The 25,674-nt window shown below is 46.2% G+C and overlaps 1 protein-coding gene across 1 annotated transcript in view; it reads left to right on the forward strand.

Annotated features, from left to right (window-relative positions):
• CNTNAP2 (contactin associated protein 2) overlaps positions 1 to 18,138 on the forward strand; it is a 1,071,500-nt gene extending 1,053,362 nt beyond the window's left edge. Inside the window, exons 22-23 of the mRNA XM_090286919.1 lie at positions 14,530 to 14,610; positions 17,925 to 18,138. Coding sequence (XP_090143045.1) covers positions 14,530 to 14,610; positions 17,925 to 18,124 — 281 coding nt within the window. The 3' untranslated portion in view covers positions 18,125 to 18,138. The remainder of the gene's footprint in view (positions 1 to 14,529; positions 14,611 to 17,924) is intronic.
• Positions 18,139 to 25,674: the final 7,536 nt, after the last annotated feature.

Here is a 25,674-nt window from a genome sequence, read left to right on the forward strand (position 1 = left end):
ATGATGTTTAATGACTGGATTGCTTGTCTATATTCCAAATTTCCTCTCCACCATCTGAAGAGAAAATATTTTTATATCTTCGTGTGCAGAAGAGTTATGGATATGATGAACATTTAAAAACTGCGTATATTTATTCAGTTTCCTTCATAATTACAAGCTGGAAGTTGGTTTTCTTTACCACCTGCAAGCACCTAAACTAATCCTTCCAGCTCTTATAATTACATCTTAATTATTTCTGAGCAGATCCGTTTTTTTCATCCTTATGCTAAGATTGCCTGATTGATGCATTTAATCTCTGGTACCTAATCTTTGTTTTCTCTTGTGTGTCTCTTGTCTCCTCAGTGACCCACACAGCACACACTCATTCCAGTGCAAAGGACAATTATTATCCCCTCCTTTTCTAATGTGTATTTTTTCTGCAAATGTTCTACAAAAGCACTGAGCACATTTACACAGTTTAAGTTCAGTATAATATTAGCGTCACAGCTTTTTGATCTATTAGTCATTTAAATTGTTCCCATTTTTTGTTTCCATAATGATTAGGTTTATATATGTGACATTGTTGAGTCAAGGAATTTTTTTAACTTATATTTTAGATAGAGAGAGAGAGAGAGAGAAACATCAATCTGTTCCACCTATCTGTGCATTCATTGGCTGATTCCTGCATGCCCCTGACCAGGGATCGAACCCCCAACCCTGGAGCATTGGGATGATGCTCCAACCAACTTAGCTACCCGGCCAGGGCTCAAGGGACAGATTTTAAATTTTGATAGCTATTACAGATCACCTTCCAAAGATACAGTGCCACTCGAAACTTCTGTTTTATTTCCTGCGTTCGCTTGTTTGTGGGCATAGCTCTCTGGCCGCTCTCTTCATTTCTTTAATGATAATTGGTTTGATTAGATCCTCTTTCTCGCCTACGATCATTTCTCTTTATATTTTTCCAGAAATTCGTGCATTTATTGTAGGTTTTCAAATTTATTTCCACTGAAGTGGACAAACTATGTTTTTATAGTAACTTAACTTTCTTTCTCTAGCAAATGCCTTAGTCATATATTTTTATGTTATAGGTTTAGGTTTTTCTCCTTTTCCGCTTGATTAGTTTTCTTTTTTTTTTTTCAAAGAACCAGCGCTGGATTTATTAGTTCTATCATTTTTCTGTTTGCTTTTACTTCTTTATATTTATATTTGCTGCTCTTTAACTTTGTAATTTGAATGTTTAGTTATATCATTTTCTCTTTGGAGGGGGGTTGGTGTATCATCCTCTTACAGAGCAATATGGATCAGAGTTAACAAATCTCAGCTCTGGGCCCAAAAGTCTCCCTTCTGACCCCACTTCCAAGACTGCACATTCCCGGCGCAAGGTCTCGGTGTGAATATTTTTAACTAGACTTTTACCTCAGGGGCCTGAAAAGACTTTAGGGGCTGCCTTCAGTTGCCACGGCCTCCCCACACCCGGGAAGAACAGGTGTGTCAAGCCTGCATTTCGCAAAGCCGTGGGGCCGTGGTGACGATGTGATAAGTGAGCCAACCTCCCGTAGGGAGAGGTTTCCTCCGGCCCTGCCCCCTGCACTGTGTCCCCTTTTTCCACTGGCTGCCCCCTAGTCGCTCCAAGTCAGGGTTCTGTTCACTCCTAACTGGAATCATTTAACTCTGAACCTCCACTGGGAATAAATCAAAGGGGTCACAAACATCCAGCTCTGGGGCGGCTTCAGCCGTCCTTGTTTCTTCCCTGTGTGGGCGTCTCTTTCAGTCCCGGGTTCCCTCTGCCTCTCTTTCTCCCTTTCTTCCCCTTGTCCCTTACACCAAGGAGTGCAGGATTCTCCCCACTGTACGCACCCGCCTCCGGCCACCCCACCTGGCAGGGTCCTTAGAGAGGCCTCGGTCCAGGGGTCCGTGCCTGGCCAGCTTCTCAGCTGTGGCTCCATCGCGTGGGGCTGGGACGTGCGTGGAGACTCAGGCGTCCGTGTTGCTGTGGCAGCCTGTCTGACTCCAGCGAGTCACGGAATTTGCTCTTGTCTCACTTTCGTGCCGCAGAAATGTCACAAGAAGCCGATGAAAATGAAGTAGATTTCGGTTACCCACAGATCTGTGTCCGACCACTAAAATTCTTGTATATCACACGGGCGCAACGCCCTCCAGGTTACTCAGGCATCATGTCCCTCACTGACTCGTCAGTCAGAAAGACTCTTGTTGGAATCTCTGGCCGTGACTTTTCCCAAGGGAACTCCTGTGAGCCACCGCCTCAAAATGCTAGTCCCACTTCCGCTGGCAAAGGAGGGGCCTTGTGTCCTTGCCTCTGATCTCTAACGTCGCAGAGACACTGTCCTGATGACACGTTGGCCCAATTCCACCTGCCCTTCGGAGGAAAGTCACTGTGCAAACAGCAGCAACAAGTAGGTGACCCGTTGTTTTACTCATTGGAGAACGCTGACCGATGTCCTGTCCCCTGCAGGACCATTCAGAGCTGCGAAAGACCAGCTGGATTCTTGATTCTGCTGTTGAGTTTCCGCCTGGAAGGCTCAGGGGGGAAAGTAAAATCAGCGTTATGCTAAAATGGAAATGTATGTAAAACCCAGATAAATGTGGGGTGCAGCTATTTTAAACATAGACAGCAAGCCTCTCTGACATTTCCCTCTTGGGAACGGGTAAGAGTGGTTTTCAACAATTGACTTGGGAATTCCAACTCTTAAAACACGGAAGGGTTAAAGACAGAAATAATGACCACTGAACATTGTAAGTGACTTCAGCTGCAGTGCTGTCGGGGCATCCTTTTGTTTTGTCCACGGCGGCCCTCTGTGCATGAGTGGACATCACGAGCCCCGTTTTAGAGACAAGGAAAAGGGGACGCTGAGAGAGCAAACGCCTTCATGCCCTCAGGACGCGCCGCCCCGGCTGCCTGGGGGCCAGCTCTGCCCTCCTGCACACAGTGCGCCCGCAGACGCCTGAGGCTGGGCAGCACCCCGGGACCCCTGCTGGGCAGTGGGGGCTGGGGACCAGCCCGCGGGCGACAGCACCCGCGCAAAGGTACGCGGAGAAGAGCATTGCCAGAACCGAGGGCCAGGTGTGCTCCCCTCAGACTCCGCGCTGCCCCCGCTCTGCCTTCCTCTCCATGAAAATAACCGGGTGTGAACATCACAGGATTCCGGTTCTCGGTTCTGACCTGTTTTCCTGGCGTCTGTCACCCCTGAATCTAACGCGGAGCTCTGAGATAATAAGCACTTCACATACCTGTAGGGGAGGCTCCGGCTGCTCCGCGCTCGCCCTTTTCATTTATTTATTTTTTTACTTTCTCTTTTTTGATATGGACTAAGTCACGCCCCAGACAGTGAGAGGCAGTTAAGTCTTTTTCACACCGTGTTGACAGGAGAGAGAGGAAGGCCTGCCAGAGAGCCACGCGGCTCGTGCTGGATGTGGATCTCAGCGCCTGGATCGCGTTGGAAGCCGGCACCCGGGGGAGTCCGTTTGCGGGGAAGCATTGATTGGGAAGCCTTAGGAACCTTGTATCTCACTGAGTTTCTCCGATGACCATTCGTCATTCCACCTGCCAACAAGCAAAGACACTGTCCTTCACGATCTGAGGCTAATTCAGGAAGAGAACAGTTCACAAGACAACAGAATTACCCAGCACGGGCGGGCGTTGTAGCGTCGGTTTTCTGAGGTCAGCCTTCTGGGAAGCCAAGACATGTCTTGGGGTTGGAATTGCATGTTTCCACTTCTGCTAATGCAGCTGAAAAGAGTATTTCAAAAGCTCGAGCCCTGCTGGGCATTGATAAAAGACTTTGCGTACGCGCAGAATTAATTTTTAAAGCGCTGCGGCCCCGCTCATTTTAATGGGGCCACACGGTGGAGCTGGGAGCCGGTCAGCGGGCTGGATCTGGGTGGCCACCAGTGTGTTCCCAGAAACCCCGCTCCCGTGCACTGGTTACTGAACACTCAGGAATGGAAAGGGGCCTGCTTTACCTTTTAATGGAGAAGCAGTTACCACAGACACCCTGCAAAGCCGCATGACCGTTGACAGAGCGAGTCCTAAAACCGAAGATGCATTCTGCAGACGGAGGCAGAGAGGTGATCGCAGAAGACTGTGTGTTTTTTCAAATGCATCTTATTCACTGCACTTACCTCGCAAGACACAGGACGGTGACAAAAGCAAATCAGTAATATTCAGCTGCTTCCAAGACAGGCAAATGGTGTCCCTTGAATTGACTAGACATTCCCAAAGGGTAAGTGAAAGGAGACCCTTGTCCCTTGCCTGGTTTTTCAAATGATTCCACGGGCCCCGGTATCCTCACAAACGATACAGCTCCTCTTTTGACTAGACTTCAGGTGATCAAAAACTTAATCAAGCTCTCCAGCCCTAATTGCAGAAGTCCAACAGCTTCACTAATCCTTGCCCGGCGCCGGGCGGAGGTGTTCTCAGCGGGAGTCTGAAGGCAACAGCTCCCAGGTCTCCTGGAGGCGGTCACCTCACACACAGCGCCAGCTCCTCACCGCTGCCTTGGAGAAAATGTCAGGGACTGCCTTTATAGATGCACTTTGGGGCCTATTCACCACGTTTGGTGGTTTCGGCTTCTTCCTGTGGCTGTTTTCCCAGCGCCTCTGTCCTTAGAGAGGGAGGCTGTGTCCCTGACCCAGCAGACAGCCTGTTCCGGCCATCGCTGCTTGGCCCGTCAGGAAACCACACACTTGGCCAGTGGAACCTGTTTGACAGGCTTGTCAGCGTCTACAGCTGTGACCCAGCATTTCATCAAGGGGGAGACTTGGCTCTGGTGCTTTCGGGCTTTTGACACCATATTGCTGGACGCTGCATCGGTCACGTCACATCCCCAGCCCCACCCCCCATGCAAGAATCAGTGACCAGGAGACGAGAATTCTTCGGAAAAAAAAAAAAAAAAAAACACAATAAACTTCAGAAAAATCAACAACCCAGCATTGTGGGAAGTAGTCCTGCTCTCTCTCGCACGTGCCTCTGCACCCACGTGGCGGCGTGGCGGTGTTTTTCCTCCCGGGTACGCTTGCTGAGGGACCTGCCTCGTAGATTTGTTCTGAACCAGGAAAGGTCTCCGAGGACCTGCCTGAGATGACTGCCCGTTAAACTCCTCGGCTGTGTCTTAGACTGTCCTTCACGCACGTCAGTAACCCTCTCCCCCGCCTTCAGAATTCTCAGGAATTGTGCTCAGGAACGAAAGCAGTGTTTCATCGTGGTATTCACAACACTATGAAAGGAACTGGGGGGGGGGGGGGGTCACATAAATCATTAAAATCACACAGATGATTCTGGGGGCCGGCGCGGGGATGACAAGATTCTCGGAAGGAACGAGTCCGTGTCCCGCTCAGGCACCCGTTCCGTGACCGCCCACTCGCACAGGACCGACGGGCGGTCTGAGCCACGCGGGCCTCAGTTCCAGCTCCGCCGTTCGAGGGGAGATGTGTCCCAGCGCCCCGCCACCTGTTGGGAACGCAGGTGCCCGGGCCCCGCCCCAGTCAGAACCTGCGTTTCAACACCGTACCGGGGGGCTTACATGCGCCTCTGCATTTGCAAGCTCGGAAGCAACGCCCTCAGGAGTCAGTTTGCTGTGTTCTCCTGAAGGCTCATTAGAATAAGGTGCAAGGGGTGGGGGGAGGCCCCAGGAGCCCACCAGGCGCTCGGCACAGAGGCCTTTACCGCTGAGCTCCAGCACGCTTTTGGAGTTGGGGGGCAGCACCTGCAGGGGGTCCTGCCACTGCTGAGGACAATCTGGAAACCAGGGTTTCCCTCGGGACAGAGTCTGAATGGCACCCCCCAAATGTATCATGTTCCCCAAGATTTGAGATTCAGGGCTCCTGCGTTCCTGCATTCCTGTTAACGCCAACACGAACCTACAACGCCCTGTGGCTGCGAGGAGAAGGGACTACACACAGGGACCGTGGCAGCTCCATAAGGGAGGACGTGCCACACACAGGGCTCCCCGGCCCCTCACTCAGGGGCTCCCTGCTCTAGACTTCCGAGGCTCGTGGTGAGAACTGCAGAAAGATGGACGGCAAGAGTCCCGGATGAGTCCCAAGGCTTGGCCCTAAGGACCCTGGCACCTACCGGCTACGTGACTGTGACCTAAATACGGTCCCGCCTCTCAGCCTCCTCAGATGCAGAGACAGATCGTGGGATGCAGAGCCAGCTGTACCAATCGGCGACCCCCAAGGGCCCATATTGGTACCCATCAATAGCTTTGACAACTGACTCCTAAACAACTATTGCCAACAAAAGAAGAAACAGCAGCCCCGCTGAGAAATAAGAAGACATCTCTGTCTGACATGAAAATGGACACCGGGTACCTTACCTTAGTGTTTACTTTATGGAAGACAAACTCTGAGCTTCTACCAATAATGAGCTGTTTTCTATTAAAAATGCCTATTTATACTTATTCAGACAAAAGAAGGTAATGTCAGCCTAGCCTGGGGGTGTCAGTAGATCTTTGTCCTGAAAGGCAATTGAGATAATTCAAAACCTGGCTTTTAAAAACCATCGGAAGGAGGGAATCTAATAAAATAGATTGCTCGTTCGGCGCTTTTGTGTACAAGTTGACACTATTTAAACAATCAACACATATAGTAGGTGAATAAAGGTGACAAGTTCCTTTATTCTGTTTCCTTTCACCTCATGAACCTCTTTGGGTCTCCGGATCGTGGACTCTCAGGCAGGATGAAAACATAAGGTTTTTGTTTCACTGGTCAGAAGCCAAAACTTTATCATCTCTTCCCCGTTTGAAATCGGAATTCTAGCTGCCTAGCTTTCTGTAGAAACCGAGGTCAAGGGTATGCGTATAGATACGAGGTCGGGGCTCACGTGGGCAGGGACCACATATTTGTCGTTTCCTGGGTAAACACCGCTGGCCGTCACACTCCCCTCCCTCGTGAGCATGTGACCAGCAGTAGTCACTCTGAATAAAACAGAAGCTCCTTAAAACTTGAGCATCTTAGTCAACAACCATTCATTTTCATGTCTCTTTCTAAAATCACGGTCAACAGGGAATGCTTAACACAAATTATTTCAAAAAAATAATCTTCTCCCATACCTCTCAAATGTGAAGGAAGAGAATATAGTGAGATGAAACTTGGAAGCTGGGGAGAACAAAGGCATTTATCCATCATCTAGCCCATACTCCACTGCAAAATAGTGTTGCGATTTAAATTACATTATAATTAATAGCAGTTCTGTTGGAGTGTCTGAGATGATCACTTTGGATGCCAAAGCTCAAGTGGTTTCCATGGAGATATTTTCTTCAGGAGATGTCAGCTACCATCTAATTTTTTTGTCCCAGAGATATGACAACCTAAAGCTTTTAACGCCTTTTATTCAGGGGGAGGAGGGGGGGTATGTTGGATAACCTCGATTTATTTTTATACACATTTAAATGTGTATTTTATTTGCAGTTGGTTCCTGAGCCTAAAGTCTACAATTTTATGTCTTTTGAAATGTAGTAAATAGGAACCACAACTCCCTCATTTATATTCTGTAGTGAAAAAAACAAAAAAACAAGGCTTTATTATTTCATCTTCTCCCTACCTGCTCAATGTCACAGGCAAGACATTTGAGGCTAAAGAATTCAAATCTCTTTTTAATATTCTCTTCTTAAAACTGTCTTGATGCCGCTTACTGTACTTAAGCGCCTGCCTTGAAATGTCTATTCATTTTTGACATTCTACAAAGGGAATCACAAAGTTCATTCTGACAGAAAGGTTTTAAAGCACAGTTAGCGTTATTCAAGATTTCACACGTGTTTCTAGAACGGGGATCACTGTTCTCTCTGGGCTGTTTGGGGCCCTGCGGGGTTGGTGTCTGGAACCAGGAATCCTGGGTGTCTGTTCTTCTGCAGTCCTCAGTTTACCACATGGTTCTGCCGATCCTGTTATCTTGTGGAATTAGCCTTTGTCACATAAAATGTCTCTTCACATTCAGCTTGTGCAGCTGGATAAGTGCGGTCAGAGCCTTTGGGTGTTATCGGCCTCTCCTGAGAGCCCCCCAGCCGCAGAGAGGCAACCGGGCTAAGTTAGGCAGTCGCCTTAAGACCACGCAGTGGTGTTGATAATCTGAGACGGGTCAGCTTCATGTCTGCAAGTGCTTTCCGGAGCCAGTTTCCTGGTTCAACCCCTGGCTACCCCTGTGACTGGTCATGGGGCCTCAGACACGTTTTTAGCTTCCTAAGTGGGAAGGATATGCCCATCTCACGTGAGGACGAAATTAGTTAATCCACGAGGAGGACTTAAAGCAGGGGCTGACTTGCAGGAAGCGCTATTATTATTACTTCCTAAACAGCTTGTTCCCAAAATGTGAATTTCATGTCACCGGACTCTTTGTACCCCACCATAGAAGGAAATCACGTTCGGGCTGATTCCACCGTAACAAACGCCCTGCTCCCCTGGTCTCTGGGGAGTTTTATATGTGACGGAGGTGTAGTCAGTGCAATTGATGACTAACTTCACAAAATCCTGGAATTTAGAGCTTTACTGCTTGTCACATAGCAACATCCTCCATGGTCACTGGCGGCCTTGGCTGTGTAGGGTGCCTCACGTCTGGGCAGGTGGGGTTCAGGACTGATCATGCGCGCTTCAGCCCACTTATCCCAGTGCCCAGGGAAGGACACCACACTGGCCCCTGCCCAGCTCACAGGCAGAAGAGTGCCGAGCAGACTCTCATTTGCTTTCCTTTCCAAGAAGGTACAAAAGGGAAGGACAACCCACCTTTAGAAATGGAATAAAACATCCACGTTTGGATTCGTTGATGGGGGAGGAAAGTGCGTGTTTGCTCACCCAGTTCTAGTATCTGACCATTTTATTGTATCCATATCATTATGGGGATCAGCTTCCCCCAGGCCTGCTCTTACCAAGTATGTGGGTTGCTATTTCTTTTCTTTCCCCAACCTGGAGATGGAGGAAGGGGAAAGGAATCATGCCCCAATACTGAGCCCACAGACTGCTCCACACACGGAAGGCAAAGGAAGACTCCTGTGTGTTCAAGAGCGACTGGGATCCACGTCTGCATGTGTTGAGGCCTATGATGCATTTGTCTTCTCTGGGTGGGAGGGGCCGTAGCTGTTTCATGAGCAAGTTCATGGGTAAAGTCTCTCTAATCATCAGTTCCTGCAGGAACGTGTTCTGTCTGCCCAGAGCTGGGAGGGACGGGGAGGAGAGCTCATATCTGTGCGGTACAAAGGGAGCGTGGTCTATAAATATAATAGGGGTGACCGAGCAAACAGCAAGGAAGATAAGCAGAAATACACACGCTTCTGTGAGACTCTAAATCTGAGCTAGAACAGTGCCCCGCCCTGGCTGTTCCCATCATGCTGTCATTTGGGACATCCAGAAGAAAAACATATTAAACATAGTCTTTGTCTGTTTGATGCAAGACTGGTCTTAAGACTGTTAGTATCTAAAGTCTATTTTGAACTACTCACAACGTTTCCCAAAACAGAGGTTCCTTGATACTGCAGCACCACAAATTGCTCTGTTCTCCTAGCAAACTCGGGGATGGACTAGGGCAGGGAAGTTGGCTGCAGAATGGAGCATGGGTCATGGGTGAGCTCTGTGGTCTGGTCCCCGGTGCGTTTCCAGGCATCTGCGTTTTCCTCTGTGTGTGCATTTCCAAGAAGCTCTCGGTATTCAAGGGAAAAGACAGTTACAATGAAATCATCTGGAATATCTCTATTAAAATGGCAGTGACTCTGCTTACCAAAATGAAGTGGATTTGCCTCACAGAACTAAGCACTCACGTGCATGAAGACAACCAGGCTTAAGTATAAATAAAGGCCATGAAAATAGGGATGTTTGTACAAAAACCAGAGGCCTGCTCTTGAGTTTCATGAGGATTTCTGTCGTACCTGAGGGTTTCCCAGTGGTCGCTCTCGGAGAATAACCAAAGGCTCGCAGACACAGGAATGATTAGTAGGCTTTCTGTGTTGAATGTGTTCATTTCCTTTGTTGGGAAGAATAAGAACACTGCCTTGCTTTCTAAGGGCTGGGTTGAGCTCAGGCAGCTCCCCTTCAAAATTGTCCCGGCATGGGAGACTATTATTCAGGCAGGCTACGCAGACATTTCCACACCCCTCAATGGGCTGATTTCCGTTGCACAAGTCAGTGAACATCCAATCAGCTCCGCTCGTTGTCTGCACTATTTGTCCTTGGGACTGCCTTTAAGAGGGTGAGCACTGCGTAAGGAGAGACAAGAATTAAGATGGTAGCCATGGAAAAGAGGACCAGACACGTCATCGGAGGTGGCTGAGGACCGTTTCAGGGACGAGGTAGGATGTGACGGACAAAGCGAAGGCAGGTGCACCAGATGTCCACACAGAGAGTGCCGGGCCGTGTGGGTGAGCAAAGGCATGTTGGCTGGAGCATCAGGACCCAAGTGCCTAGAACGCAGAGCGGAGAAAATGGCCTCATCAGGGAAGAGGCAGGAGAAGCCTCCGCTCAAGGGGAGGCTTTGTTCCATTTGCCCAACAGTTCGGATTTTATGCCAAAGGCAATCCTGGGATAGCTTCACATGTTCTCTGCCAGCTCTTGTCATTCTCCTGGGTCACCGCAGGTCCCCTCCACACCCCCCACAGCTGTTTATGTCAATAATGTCAAGGGAACCAGGAGAGGCCTATCCCCGTCTCTTTAAAACTCCGCGTTTTCTGCGGTTTTGTGGCTGCAAAGCCGTGAAGCAGCCGCCGGAGCGGAGAGACATTGTGCTGGGCTCTCCCGTCCACGGTGCCTGAAGCAGAAAAGCAAACAGGCTCATCGTTCTGTGGGTATCGCACATTATCACAGGTGTACAGAGAAGGAAAACTCTGATTCCAAAAAACCTCCGCTGCCTTGCGGCATACCTCTTCAGGGGAAAGGCTAAGGGAGTAAACCCCGACAGAAAATCCGGAGCCGGAGTCCCTAAGGCGGTTTGACGTTGTAGTCAACACCGGCAACTCCTGCGGCGCACCTGAAGCCAAGCTGTATCGACTCCGTCTTTCCCTTGGACCCTTCAGCTGCGAAGAGAGGGGGGGGTCTGCTGCATGGGCAACAGCAGACCCTCCATATCACCCCGCCCAGGCTCTGTAGCTTCAGCTTCACTGGAGAGGACACTCCAGCGTCATCGCAAGATGTCGATTCAACACGGGAGGAGACAGATACCGTGTCACTCCCGAGTCGGACTGCACAGCCATTCTCAGCGGTGCAGATAGACTCTTAAGAAGCTACACCATCGTCTCTCGAGACGGACGGCTGCCGACGACGATGACCACTGTGGGTTCCTGCCACCGTACTTAATATGCTTTGAAGGTTCATATTATTTAAAGGAGGACAGGAGATTTCTGTGTTTTCTCAAAAGGAGCCGAGCCCTGGGACCCTCCTCACAAAATAAATGTCTAGTACGGAGCTCTCTCCACCCGGGTGTCCTGTAGACACCTCAGACTCAACATGTCCAGATCCAAACAAGCTTTTCTCTCCCTTCCCCTAAAAGCGGCTCCTGCTCTCACAGAGGCCCTGCCCAGGCTGACTATCTGGGGCCCGACTTCCGCCACAGCCCCCCTGTGTGCCCCCTCCCAGCCCTCAAAGGCAGGATGGGGGCATTTATTGACTGTGGGACTGACCGCACCTGGATCCTGATCCCAGTGTGGCCCCATATAAGCTTGATGACGTTTTAGGATGCGGGTTAACCCTCTGAGGGCCGTGCATGAGCTAAAATTCGTGTGAGCAATGCCAGGCTGTTTTGCTGAGAAATGCAGAGTTTATGAAAAATGTCTATGAAAACATTATTATTCATAATAATTTGCTGAAAATTTCACAACGTATAGTAAATGCGCTCTTCTTTTGTAAGCCGTGTTCTTTGATGCAATTTAGCAAAAAAATTATTGCATTAAAATTATTTTATTATAACAGTTGTTTTAGAAAAAATAAATTATTTCCTTCGATATGGCTTTTGAAGTATAATATATGGCATAATATAAAACCTATGATTATAATTTGAAAACACACAGAGCAACATGGGTAACAAGCAGGAAGTATGCCAACTATGGCATAAATTTTTGAAGAAAAAAAGACTTCATAATGTACAAAAAAAATGAACCCAAACAGCATTCACACTAGACACATATTTCAATAGATATCGACAGTGGAAAGCAGTTTATAAACAAAATGCTAACGCTGTACCGTGAAGCAATGAAAACGTCCACTAGCAAAAGCTTCCTTATCATGCACGCTGCATAGAGTGCCGACGATTGCAAAGATAAATGAAGTTAAAAGGACCATTTAAAATATAAGTATAATAAAAATTATAACGGAATTAATATGTCAGTATTTGAACGAGTGTAAAAATTCAAAATTTGGATCAACATGAGAAAAACTCATATCAATATATAACCTGAGGTACAAAAAAAGAGAACAAAACATAAACTACGAATCATTCCATTGTTATTTACATTGATAGCCACCGAAACAAGAGTCACTGGGAGCAACGCGAGCACTTTTGGGAAAATTTGTCAGCGTCGCTCACAGTGACGTTGGCACTCAAAGGGCTCAGTGGTGTCCGGAGGAGGGTAATGATGTCAGGGTCCTGGGAACTATGCCAAAGTGGGCAGCGAAGCAATAAGCATTCGTCCTTGAAAAGCAGCAAGTCTTGGTCTTTAAAAGGTGGTCTGCGTCGGGAATCGTGGGTGTTAATGACCAAACCTTCCTGTGCCCAATGCGTTAAGAGCATGGTAGCTGCAGAGAAATTTCAGGCAGTTCACTGTAAGTGGATCGGGTCGTACCTAAAACCACACCCAGGCTTTAGATGACTGTTTGATTCTGCGACCTCGACTGTCCAAGGAGGCCGGGGACGTTCCCATTACTCACGTTTTGTCTGTACTCCTTAGTTCCCTGTGTTCCCCCAGCGCGCATATCCCTGACGTGTAGTGGGCTTTCTCCAAAGATGTCATGAATGAATGACTCTGTCACATCTACTAATACTGCTTCTCTGAAGGGAAGGCTCTAGTTTAAGGAAAAAGCTGAGGCTTCAAGAAAGATGAGATGTTTATGTGTGAGCCAATTTTATTTACCCAGAAATGATCTCTCGAATAGCAAGATCATTACAGTCTTGGGCTGACCCTTGGAATTTTAAATATCAATCCCTGCTGTCTGCCCTAGAAAACCCTGAAGGGACACGGGAAGTGAGCTCACGGGAAAGTGCTTCCCGTTGGCTCTGCCTGGTTCCCTACCTGTCTTACTGGGTTGAGGACTGGACCAGTTAAAACAAGCAAATAACACTGGAAAGTCTCTTCTGCAGCTGCCGGTTAAAGACTTAGAGGAATATGGAAAGTCCAGGGACTCAGAATCTAGTTCTCTGTTATTTGTGCATTTCTCAGTGTCTGTGGTTATAATCACACCAACAGGTGTGAGTGGCGCTGACGGTTGAGCTCATTTGGAATGTGATGTATCTAGGAGGGGACCATTTTCCTGGTCCTAAGTAGGAATTTCAGGTCTGAGAGAGAAAGGATCAAATGGCACAGGCTGCTCGAATCTGGGGTCTCCCTTTGGGTGCAACTTTTTTAGGGAAAAGGAGGAGAAAGGACTCTGCCTAGTTTTGGTCATTATCTTGGAGTTCTTGGAATTCTGTAACTCCAGAAATAAATTAGCCTTAAAAATACTGAGTCCTTAGAAAGAGACTCCCTGAATCATACCACAAACCCATGTCATCAGTGTGTACACATTTAATTTTGCCAAATAACTACTTTAAAATCTGTAATACTGATTGGTGCCACTCAGTAGCCGTGGTTCTTCTCAGACAAAGACAATCCACGTAGGAGAAGCTGCTGCCATTGGAAGATTTACCTTGAAGCTTAACTTCTCAGGCAGAAGTCCAGCAAATGTGCAATCATTCTGGAAGTTATATTAGCTTACACTCTCCTGACCTACAGACGGACTTCAGGATCTGTTTGCCTTTTGCAAGCTTTAAATTTATTTTATCTTAGAGAAACATCTAAGTTTAATACAACTGATTCTTATTTTTTTATAATAGGGGAAGAAAGAGTGTATTTATTAGACAATTAATACTCAACTCTCATGAAATATTACCCCTTATAAAATATTCCTGATCTGTACAGTGTTCTATTAGAGCCATATAAGATATTAATAGCAAGAGATGATTACTTTTTAAATGAATGCTGTACATTATAAAGGCTCATCTGTAAGTACAGCCGATGCCACCAGTTTTGAATGGGATAAAAGTGGACAGGAGGCAGGTTCCAGCCAAACTGAGAAAGTATTGTAATGCATCAGCTTGTCTGTCAGCGGGACTGGAGCAGGCAGCCCAGGTAGGTTAAGATTCCCTACTGTTCCTGCTAAGGAGGTGTGGCACTTCTCCAGGCCTCCCGCCAAGGAAACCAGCAGGAACACGGGTGGATTTCTGTGATTCCTGGGAAACAAGAACAAGGTGGTCCATCTGAAATGGAGCTCTCGTTTGGGAAAACAGGAAGTGTCAGATTACTCGGGCTTACTGGTATACCTTGCTCTCTTACCTGACTTTTCACTTCTTTCTCTCTACAGCCAGTGCAGATTTTCCGTATAACCCAGGACAAGGCCAAGCGATAAGAAATGGAGTCAACAGGAACTCGGCCATCATTGGAGGTAGGTGACGTAGAGAGCAGGCTTTCGTGTGGCTGTTCACCCGTGGGGAGCAGTCATTTTCAGCAAAATCATAGAGTAGGGGGAAAAAAGAGTTGTCTACGTTTTTATCACTCACTTGCTGTTTAAATATGGCTCCAGCTTGTGGAGAAGCCGTGGTGAATGCAACCTGGCTACTTTCTAGTGCAGACTGGCCGGGATCTGGGTCTGGAAGGAGGTAGCTGAGGCGACAGCCAGGACACCTCTCTATTTCCTCCTGTCTTTTTTCACCCATCTCTCACATCCCAAAAAGTCCAGGACAGCTCACTGCAACAACGGGAAGGGATGTGCCAGTTTGGTGTAGAGCATCTAGTTTTTTCCCATCTTTTCTGAGCATGGGCACCTGCAGAATGAATTAGACTCTCCTGGTTTAGTCCCTCGTAGTTGGATCACCATTGATGACCCTGTTGCCCAGCGCCTTATTCTCTCCCTGCCTCCGCCTCATTTCATAAAGGTGTTTCTGTCTCTCTGAGTATAGCATGCATATATATTTTTATATATCAATAAAACAGCATTTTATATATACATACACACATGTGTGTATGTATATATGATGCTACTTAGTCACAATTTCAAAGCTTAGTGTAATCCTCACCTTCATTGTTTTTGGCTTTGTCAAGATCAACTTATTTACATATCACAGGTCAGTGACTCTGACACTCAGACTCCCCTAGCCACTCCAATGAAGCGACAGAGCCTTTCTGTCCACAGAAAGCTCTCTTACGCCCTTTTGTAGCCCATCCTTCCCCTGGCCCCGCTCCCAAGCGAGGCAGCCTCTGATTTGCTTTTTCTCTTAGATTACTTTTGCCTCTGTTAGAGTTTCATGTAAATGGAGTCACACAGTATGTATTCTGTTGTGCCTTATTTCTTTCATTCCACATAACATTTTTGAGATCTCTCCACACTATCCATGTTCATTACTTTAGTTGCCAAGTTTTATTCCATTTTACGAATGTACCATAATTTGTTTTATCTACACACCTGTCAATAGATGTTTGGTTTGTTTCCAGATTTGGGCTATTTTGAATAAAGCTGCTATGAATATTCTTGTACAGGTCTTGTAGGAACCTAAGTTTCCACTTATCTTTGGTAAATTCTCGGGGTGCGATTTCTGGGTGTTATAGAAAGTGGCTGTTTAACTTTATAAGAAAATGCCATTTCATTTTCCATTCCCATAATCAATATCCAATAGGTAAAGTTTCTCCACAATCTCTTCAGCTCTTGGTATTGTCAGTTTTCTTAATTTTAGCCTCTCTAGCGGATGAGTAGTGGCATCTCATTGTGGTTTTAATGTGCAATTATCTGATGACTCGTAATGATGAACATCTTTACCTATACATATTGTCTTGTATAAATCTTTTGTGAAGTATCTGTCTCAATCATTCTCCATTAAAAGATTGTTGGATTGGTTAACTTCTTGCTCTTGATCTGTAAGAGCTTTTCTATTCAGGATCCAAGTCCTTTGTCAGACATATGTGTTGTAAGTATTTCCTCCTAGTCTGTGACTGGCCTTCTCATTCAGTGATTTTTTTTTTGAAGAGCAGGAGATGCTAACTCTGTGATAAAGTCCAATTTTCCTAATCTTTTTATAGTTTGTGATTTTTTTTTTTAATTCTATCTAAGAAATCTGCCTACCCCAATCAAGGCTGTGGAGATTTTCTTCTATTTTTTATGTTTTCTAGCTTTAGTTTTTATTATTAAGTCTACAGTCACTTTGGATTAATGTTTGTATATACTGTGAGATAAAGGTCAAAGTTATTACTTTCCAAATAAATATCCAGTTATTCTAAGACCACTTGTTGAAAAGACAATATAATTTCCTTGGAACTTTTAGCAAAGCTCAATAACCACATGATGTGTGTCTGTTTTGTGTACTCTCTATTCTGTTTTTTGTTTGTTTGTTTTTTAATCTATATAACTTTCCCTAGTCAATACCATGCTTACTTTATTATTGTATCTTTATAGTAAATCTTGAAATAAGCTGTATAAGTTCTCCAATTAATTCTTTTTCCAAAAATATTTTGGGTATTCTGAGTCCTTTGCATTGCCATATGAAATTTATTATTAGCTTATAAATTTCTACCAAAAAAAAGTAATAAGTTTGCTGTGATTTTCATTGGGATTGCATTAATCTACAAATGAATATCTTGACAGTAGTAACCTTAAACATGGTTTATCCATCCATGTACTTAGATCTTCTTTAATATCTCTCAGCAAGGTTTTATAGTTTTCAGTGCACAGTCTTGAATAACCGTATTCAATTTGTTCTATTATAAATGGTATTATTTCTTACTTTTTTTTTCCAAATGTTTCTTGCTAGTATATAAAAATACAATTGATTTTTGTGTATTGACTTTGTTTCCTATGACATTGCTAAATTTACTGTTAGTTCTGGCCACTTTTTTCATATTCCTTAGAATTTTCTACTTAGATAATCATTTCATATGAGAATAAAGAGAGTTTTTACTCCTTCCCAGTCTGTACTCTATTTCTTTTTCTTGTTTTATCGCACTGGCTAGGACTTCCAGTTGTTCCATATTCAGGGAGGATGAGTTTAACCTTTCACAATTAAGAGGGATATTAGCTATAGCTTTCTCATGGATCCCTTTATCAGGCTGAGATAGTTAACCCCTACTGATAGTTTTCTGAGAGGTTTTAAGATGAATAGGTAAAGTTTGTCATATGCTTTTTCTGCATCTTTTGAGATGATCAGATGTTTTTTTCTCCTTTGCTTGCCTAATATGTAAATTCCGTTGCTTTATTTTTTTAATGTTAAACCAATCTTGCATTCCTAGAATTAACACCACTTGGTCATAATATATTCTTTTTACACATTTCTGGGTTTGATTTGCTAAAGCTTCATTAAAGAGGACTATTGCTCAGTAGTTTTCTTTTTTCATCATGTGTCTGGTTTTAGTATCGGGATAATACTGGCCTCATAAAATGACCTGAGGAAGATTTCCTACTCCTCAACTTTAAGAACAACATGCAGGGTTAGTATTAGTTGCTTAGGTCCAGTTTGTTAACCATGTTTTTTCGGACTTCTAAATTCTTTCTGTTTAATGTTCTGTCGATTACTGGGAGAAAAGTGCTGAAATCTCCAAGTGTGATGGTGACTTGGTCTAAGTCTCCTTCCGGTTCTGTTAGTTTTTGGAGTTGTGGTGCTGCGTGTTTTACGGGAGAGGGCAGTGGTGGAGGGCACCGTGGATGGCCAAGTGGAGGGAAGCGGGGGGCAGTGCAAGATGTGTTTAACCTGTAGCCTGTCCTGCCTCCGCCAGGGGTCATCGCCGTGGTGATTTTCACCATCCTCTGCACCTTGGTCTTCCTCATCCGGTACATGTTCCGCCACAAGGGCACCTACCACACCAACGAGGCGAAGGGGGCAGAGTCAGCCGAGAGTGCAGACGCCGCCATCATGAACAACGACCCCAACTTCACGGAGACCATTGACGAAAGCAAAAAGGAGTGGCTCATCTGAGGGGCGGCCGTGGGGCATCGGGACGGGGAGGGGGCGGGGGAGGGGACAAAAGCACCCTGCTTCACACTCTTGAGCACACCCTTTAAAATAGCAGCACAAGTTGGGGGAGGCAAGCAACCGAAAACCCTTGAGACTGTTCGCCACACACACACACAAACAAAAAAAAATACTTTTTAATATTTCTTTATAGCTGAGTTTTCCCTTCTGTATCAAAAAAATAATAATAATACAAAAATGCTTTTAGAGTTTAAGCAATGGTTGAAATCTGTAGGTCATGTCTGTCTTATTTTGTGTGTGTTCAGAGGTGTTCTAAAAAGCGATGGTAACAGGGCAAGTTTTCTACATTTTTAAGAGCCCTTAGGATGTGGGTATTTTTTTCTGGAGGGAAGCTGATGCGCAGTCCCGTGACCTCCATCATTCTCTCCCTTCTGCATCTGGTCACCTTTCAGTGGGCTATTATCGTTACTGGTTCATGTTCACAGCTGTTGCTTTTGGTGTCCTGTAAACTGGAGAAGGAAGGAAGGGGGCAAAGAGAACCTGTGATTTGCCAGTGTTCAAAGAGACCTCAGTCTATGCCGGTTTCCCAAGAGTTCCTGCCAGAAGCCGTCAGTGGAAGAAGGCGTGTGGCACCTGTTGAGATCAGCCACACCACGGAGAAGCACTAAGGACCAGGGCAAGTACTTCCACATGGGGATGGGTGGTTTTATTCTTCATCAGATTCGACGAGATCATCTTCTTCTATGTTTGTAGTCTTAGACCCGTTCAATGTCCTTACCTATCACTAGTGACCCACCGTTACAGAAGATTTTCCCTCTGCTTTACCTGCAACGTACCGGGTTCCCTGATACGGATGTGCGCGCGCCTCCCTGGGGAATTGGGGCCAGATGTCATGGTGTGTTTCCTCTGTTTCTCTCCTAATTGGAGCAAGAGTATAGATGTTTTCTGGTGAGTGCATATATTAGGTAATCCTCACTTTGCTTTAAGTCTCTAGTTTGTACGTCCCTGTGACAAAACGGCGGGCAGTGGCTGGACACATCACCATAGAGCCAGGTTATGATTGTTAGTGTTATTTCTATTCTCTGGAGTCATCTGGAAAAAAACACTGCCACATTTTAAGTCATCTGCTCCTGTATTGTTCCGTCTACAATGGACACGCTGCCTCGATTCAGGAATTTTCTTTGGCAGATGCGTCTGCAGCTCTGATTCTTCACCAGCCTGGTCCCCGATTGCTGCTTCTCAGAGAATGAGCCGGTCTAGTCCATCACCCTCATTAAATCAGGAACCTCACCAACTTATTTCAACAAATAACTCATTGATTTTATTTAAAAATAATAGACAAAGCTCCTATTGGAACATCTAAAAAATAATTTCATTTATTTAATAAGAGGCTACACAAACGTTATTTCTAAAATGAGTACCATGTATGGTCAATTACAGTTCAGGCTCTTATACTTAATATGTGCTTTTAAACATTTTTTTTTTAGACGCCCAACATTTGATCACCTTTTTCCTTCTGCTACGTAAGATGCAGTTAAAAGATATTGATACTATATTTCAGATAGCCTCCCTCAGTAAAATGGAAATCCTACTTTGCTTGGGTGTATATACATACTTTTTCAGATTCTCGGCGTGCCTAACTTATTGGAGAAGCTCAATGTCTTGAGTAGGGAAGACGCCACCCTGAGCTGCCAGGGGCACGTGGCACAGGGACGTGACACATTCCACAGGAGGCTCTGGGCCCGCTCACATCAAGGCAGCAGCACAAACGGGAGCCTGAATACCCTTTCCCAGTGGCTGACCTCGGGCGCTTTCCCCAGCCCCCTTCACTGAGAACGGTCTTCGTCACTTTTCCATAAAAGCCATTAAAAATGAAAAGCAATTAATAAGACAAAACATCAGAACCCTGTACAAATGGCATTGAAAACAAAAGCTATTGTTTGAACCAAGATGACTCCCGTTTGGGGTTCTTTTATGTATTATCAAACTGGAAAAGCGAATTTTAGATGTTACGTTATAGAAAGGTTTCTGATTTTCAAAAACCACTTTTCCAGGCATTTCCTTTGCACCTAACAAATAACGCAGGATGGACATTGGTTATTCCTTGCGTTTCCCCTCATAGCTTTGTTCCCCTTGCATTGTCTCCACTCTTCCCCCGTCTTCCCCAAGTGGTTAGGGAATTAAAACAATCAAAACACCCTCTGATACTAAAATGTCCTCACCCTTCCTCTGTTCTCTCTTCTCTCCACTTTCCCGCTTCAAACTATTAAAAGTAATACCCAACACTTCTCTGCCCGAATTTCCACGCCAAGGGCACTGGAATGCCTGTTGGCATCACCATCATTGGGGACATTCAGGTGCACAGAGGTTTAACAGTCTCTGCCCTTAAGGGGGTCACCATCCGGCCAGCAGACAGGACACAAACAGGTGGGTAAGGTATTAAGTGCCCAGTGAAGGCTGGGAATCTTGGCTTCTCTGTGGGATTGTGGCCAATACAGTCATTCCTAAGTCTGTCTGTGAAGGCTGCGTCCAGTACCTTCTACGTGTTGCCTCATTTATTTATGGGAAAAAAGGAAAGCAGCTTTTTTCCAGATCCCTCCCTTGAAAGTTTAGAGCAATGAGGTCTAGACAGCCAGACACTGGGGCCCAAGCTCAGTGCCGCAACTTGCTTCGTCAGTCACAGTCTGCAGTCTTGACACCTTCTGTCCCACGCATTATCAACCAAAGGCCAAGGGCACTGCATCTTTAAATAAGAAGAACAGACAAAAACAAGAAAATCCATTTTTTAAAACAATAGGCTGGTTTAGTTTCGGGGAAAGCTCTCATGGGGTTTAGGGTTGTTTGTGCAGGAAACGTCTCCTGTGTATAAAGCAGGCACCTGTCGTGAGAAGCCAGGAGTGAGGACTTGGAATGAATGTAAAATCAGGACCGTTCTAAGCTCTCAAAATAACATATTCCCTGGAGCTCAAGGACGCTCGCTCCGTGTTACGGTGAAGCTCTTCTCTGGTCCACCTTTATGAGACTATCGTTTCCCTTGTGGCTTTGAACCAACTATTCAAAAAAGAGACGTAGGTGACATTTTTATTATGGAAGAGCAGGAAGGGAGAGTGTGGGGTGCTTTTGCTGGGCCACTCCTGTTGCGCTGCACTTGGTCGGCAAGCACCTGGCCCAACAAGAGCAGGAATTCGGGGGCAGGGGAAAAAGACTTGGGGCAAGCCGACGAGACCTCATGTTCCCGGGGAACCGCCGGGTGCCAGCTGAGAGCTGACGCAAAGACGCCAGCCCCACCGCCGAACGCGCAGAAGGGCAAAGCTAACAGCTACCAGACAGGAAAGCACAATGTCAGCGCGAGGCCGGGAAGAAACCTGGACTTCCTTCTACGACAGGATCGGGTCTTGTCTGGGCTTCCACCTGTTGCTACGGTGTAAACGCTGATGGTTCCTCTCTGTCTCCCACCTCCCAGCGGCGGGCACCTAATTTGAACCTCTTCACGGGTTCTCTTTTTCCCCATCCTATCAAGCTGTTTTCAAAAAGAAAGGCAATTATTGCCCTGGCTGGGGTGGCTCAGTGGATTGAGCGCTGGCCTACGAACCAAAGGGTCACCGGTTCGATTCCCAGTCAGGGCACAGGCCTGGGTTGTGGGTCAGGTCCCCAGTTGGGGGTGCACAAGAGGCAACCACACAGTGATGTTTCTCTCTGTCTCTTTCTCCCTCCTCCCCATCTCTCTAAAAAATAATAAAATCTAAAACAAAATAAAATAACATGCAATATGCATTATAAAAAAAGAAAAGCAATTATCAAATTGAATTATTAATTTGAATTCCAGTTAGCCAGCCAAAAGAGGGTGCAAATTGCTAGTCCCGGTAGATCCTGAAGTAGGTAAGAATCGGTGGGCACCATTTTTTAAATGATATTTGGGGAGTGAGGACCCCGATGGAGTCCTTACCTTTTCTCTCCCTCCCTGCCTTGCTGTGTGACCTTCACCAAGTCACTGAACCTCTGTCCTCCTCTGCTTGTATTTACATTAGAGCTGTTTTACTTGCTTTATAAGACAATCATGAGGTGCACTGGTTCTTGACTGCAGAGCGCTTTACATAATAAGAACAGACAAAAACAAAAAAAAATACAAAGGCCAGAGTCCGCAAAGCCGAGCGGAAGACGTACGCTCTGGCTTCTTATTGTAAGTCACATGGAAAGAAACAGTGGCCGTGCCCAGGAAGGTGGAGGCATGCAGGGCATGGCTGTACAACTGCTAAATTATTCATGACGTAGGCCGCCCTGGACCTAACCTGTCAACACAGCTGGGGGGCCACACAGCCCAAGGCCAGAGAAATCAGGCTTCACGCGCCTGAGCCGGGCAGCGACCCCTGCCCTCCGAGTGATTGGACTGGCCTAGAAGTAAGACAACAGGAAAAACAAACGCGGCTTTTTGCGTCGCCTGCTGGCTGTGTGGGATGACATTGGAAACCGCAGATTCCTTTCCCAGCAGTATGTTTTGGAGACAAGGGGTATGTATGTAAAACGGCTTGTCAATGAAATAAGGAGACCGTGTTGAAAAGTCAGTGAACTCCTGCTGAGCAAAGGCTGGCAGGAGGTGATGCAGACAGAGGGGCCCCTGGGTGTTAACGTCTAACAGGCACCCACAAGTTTATGTTCCAGATGAAAATGTGCTTTCAGAACAGGTCTACGCAGACGGTCTGCACCACTTCCGTGCCTCGGCTTATTTCTAGGGAAACGCTGGGCCGCGGTGGCTGCGAAAACACGGGGTGCCCTCTCAAGCAGGCCCGGAAGTAGTTCTAAGTGTCATGATGCCGAGTTTTGTTTCGTCGGGTTTTTTTATTTGTTCATTGACCACGGTGACTGTGGAGGTTAGCATCGTGAAAAGTTGCGCTAAATGTCCTTTCTGTAAAGTCAGTTAGGGTTCCAGCCTGTGAAATAACACAAATTTCACACTCTAAGAGCAACAGCATGTACACTAGAAGGAAAGAAGGGAATTATGTATGTATGCCTAATATTCTTTGTGAATGTCTTTCATTTAACTAAAATTATATTAGAAACCAGATTGATAAATAAAAAAAATCCAAAATAGTTTTAATTATCCTAAAAGCGATTCTTTGTGTTTTGTTCCACTTTGATTCTGGTAGCAGCAACAATCAGCCTTCAGCAAAGACAGTTCCATGTCCTGAAGTACACATCCCTTGGGAATACAATCCTTCCAAAAGCTGGGGAGACACTGCCCCTCCTCAAGGATGGGCATCACATGGATACAGCCGTTGTGAACCCTCCGGGGGCCACCCATTCCTCCCCTCGCCCATTTTTCTTCAAGTAGCTTAATGGGGATTAGCTTCCTGTTTTGGTGTAAGGTACGCACAGCTCCACACAATGCGATTAGGATTCGGGGGATGCCCAGAGTGTATTCTGAGCCTTATTTGAAATGAGGACGGAACACTGGCTGATGGACACGTGGACCCAGGCCGGTGAACCAGGTAACAGGGACGTCAACTGTGTCTGAAGGTGCGAGTCTTTCTAATGACCATATTTTTCGCACTGTAAGACGCACCTGACCGTAAGACGCACCTAGGTTTAGAGGAGGAAAACATGAAGAAAAATATTCTGAACCAAATGGTGTACTAAAATATTTAATAAAATATAACAGAATAATATTTCAACCATGCAAAGTCAACAGTGATATTAAGAACCATCATCACTGTCATTAACAAATGAGGAGAGATTTTAAAGTTCAAGTGCTCTTCTAGTTTTCTGGGAACCCCCAGAACTCATCATCGCTAGTGTCAGAAGTTACAAAGCTCAGTTGCTCACAATCACTGATATCACTTTCTTCACTATCGTCATACTGACCAGACACCCTAAGATTCAGCAGTAAAGTGGGACATTTAAGCATCCCCAGGGGTTTCACGAGGGCCCACCGCTTCCTCTTCTAACAGCTGTCGCCACAGCTGACAGGTCAGGTAACACACATCACGGTCTGTGATGCAATATTCGCTCCATAAGATGCACAGACATCCCCACACACACACACTTTTGGGGGGAAAAGTGCGTCTTATGGAGCGAAAAATACGGTGCCTCGTGTGGAGTGAGAGCTGTAGTCCTAAGTTCTTACTCCCGCTTCCCAGTCTTCTGTTTCCATGGGGAAGCCACTTCCTTTCCACTCGTTCTCAGTGAAGCGTTTCAATGGGCACCAAGTAAGTGCAAAGCCCAGTTAAAAGCCCAGCCTCTCTGTTCTTCTGCAATCCCCGAGGCCAGCGACAGCGAGCGCACCCCGGTCTGGTTAGAAAGCATGAGGCCGTGAGGTTCTTGGCCGTGATTCTGCATCCACCAGGCACAAGGAGACTGTCGTGAAGTCCCTTGAGAACAGACAACCAGCATTTCTAAAAGTTCTTGACTCACCAAGGTGTAAAGGGTGAGCCAGCACGCCAGGCTTGACCGTCCGCGAGGAGAGTGTTTGAGCAGGACGCGCTGACTTCCCACGAACCCGTGGACGTGGAGGTCGGTGAGCTCCAGGGAGACAGGGAGTTTGTTTTGCATAAGGCGAGGTTTGTTCAATGATTGGGGGTAGAAGAGGGAGTTATGGGGACGGGGGACATTGAAGAACATGTATCAAATTTGACTCTTTGTCGGTGATAACATGGCCTGACAGACTTATCAGAACACAGAAAAGAGGAAATAATGGTGTTGTTATTTTTTGAGAAGGGGTTTGTGTCCTTTCAAAGGCACCTGTGTGTGGAAGCTAACTCTTCAAAGCAAGCGTTAGATGAGTAACCATCTGCACAAGCCAGCTTTTCACGATCACTCTGAAAACTCTGAATTCAGTGAAATATGGCTAATTCCTGTGCCCCACGATTCCTTCCTGCCAGCACCCCCCACCGCACCCCCCACGGACAGCTCAGCAGGCTTGCAGCAGACCGCAGCTCAAAGCAGTTCTGCCGGGAGGATGCAAGGGTTTGTTTTCCGACGACGCGTCTGCGATCTTCCCATTCGTCTTAACTGTTGTCCTCTGGGTGTGTGGGGGAAGAGAACTCTTGGCGCGGGGAAAACGACCGCGCACGCCAAGTCTTCACCAAAGGAATGGAATGAGTGGTTTTTCATGTCCCCTGAATTGAAGCGTGAGAAAGTCATGTCTCCTAAAACTAGAAATCCGAATGATAATATTTAACTTAAGATATGACAGATGAAAAAAAGCCAGGATGATGAAAATAATGAATTTATTTTGTGTTCACAAGGAGAAACGAGGAAGATAAAATTCTTAGGTCCAGGAAGGCAATGGCTGAAATGGGGGGCAGGGGCAAGCTTTTGAGTCATGGGAGGGGTAGAGCGGGTCCCTCTGAGCTTTGTCCCTGAGACCTGGGAGAGCAGGACCAGGAGTGACCTGGGAAGCCAGAAAGAAGATACATTTAGAACAAATAAAGGAAAACCTATCTTACAGGCAGCTGGTAAGAATTATTGCAAGCGAAAACAAATAATTATCTTCCAAAAAATACTGAGTCCATTCCCACAATTACCTCACTCCACAAATTGTAAAGGGAACTCCAATT

Source organism: Furipterus horrens, unplaced genomic scaffold (assembly GCF_987537825.1).
Source record: "Furipterus horrens unplaced genomic scaffold, mFurHor1.1.pri manual_scaffold_9, whole genome shotgun sequence".
Classification (NCBI taxonomy): Eukaryota; Metazoa; Chordata; class Mammalia; order Chiroptera; family Furipteridae; genus Furipterus; species Furipterus horrens.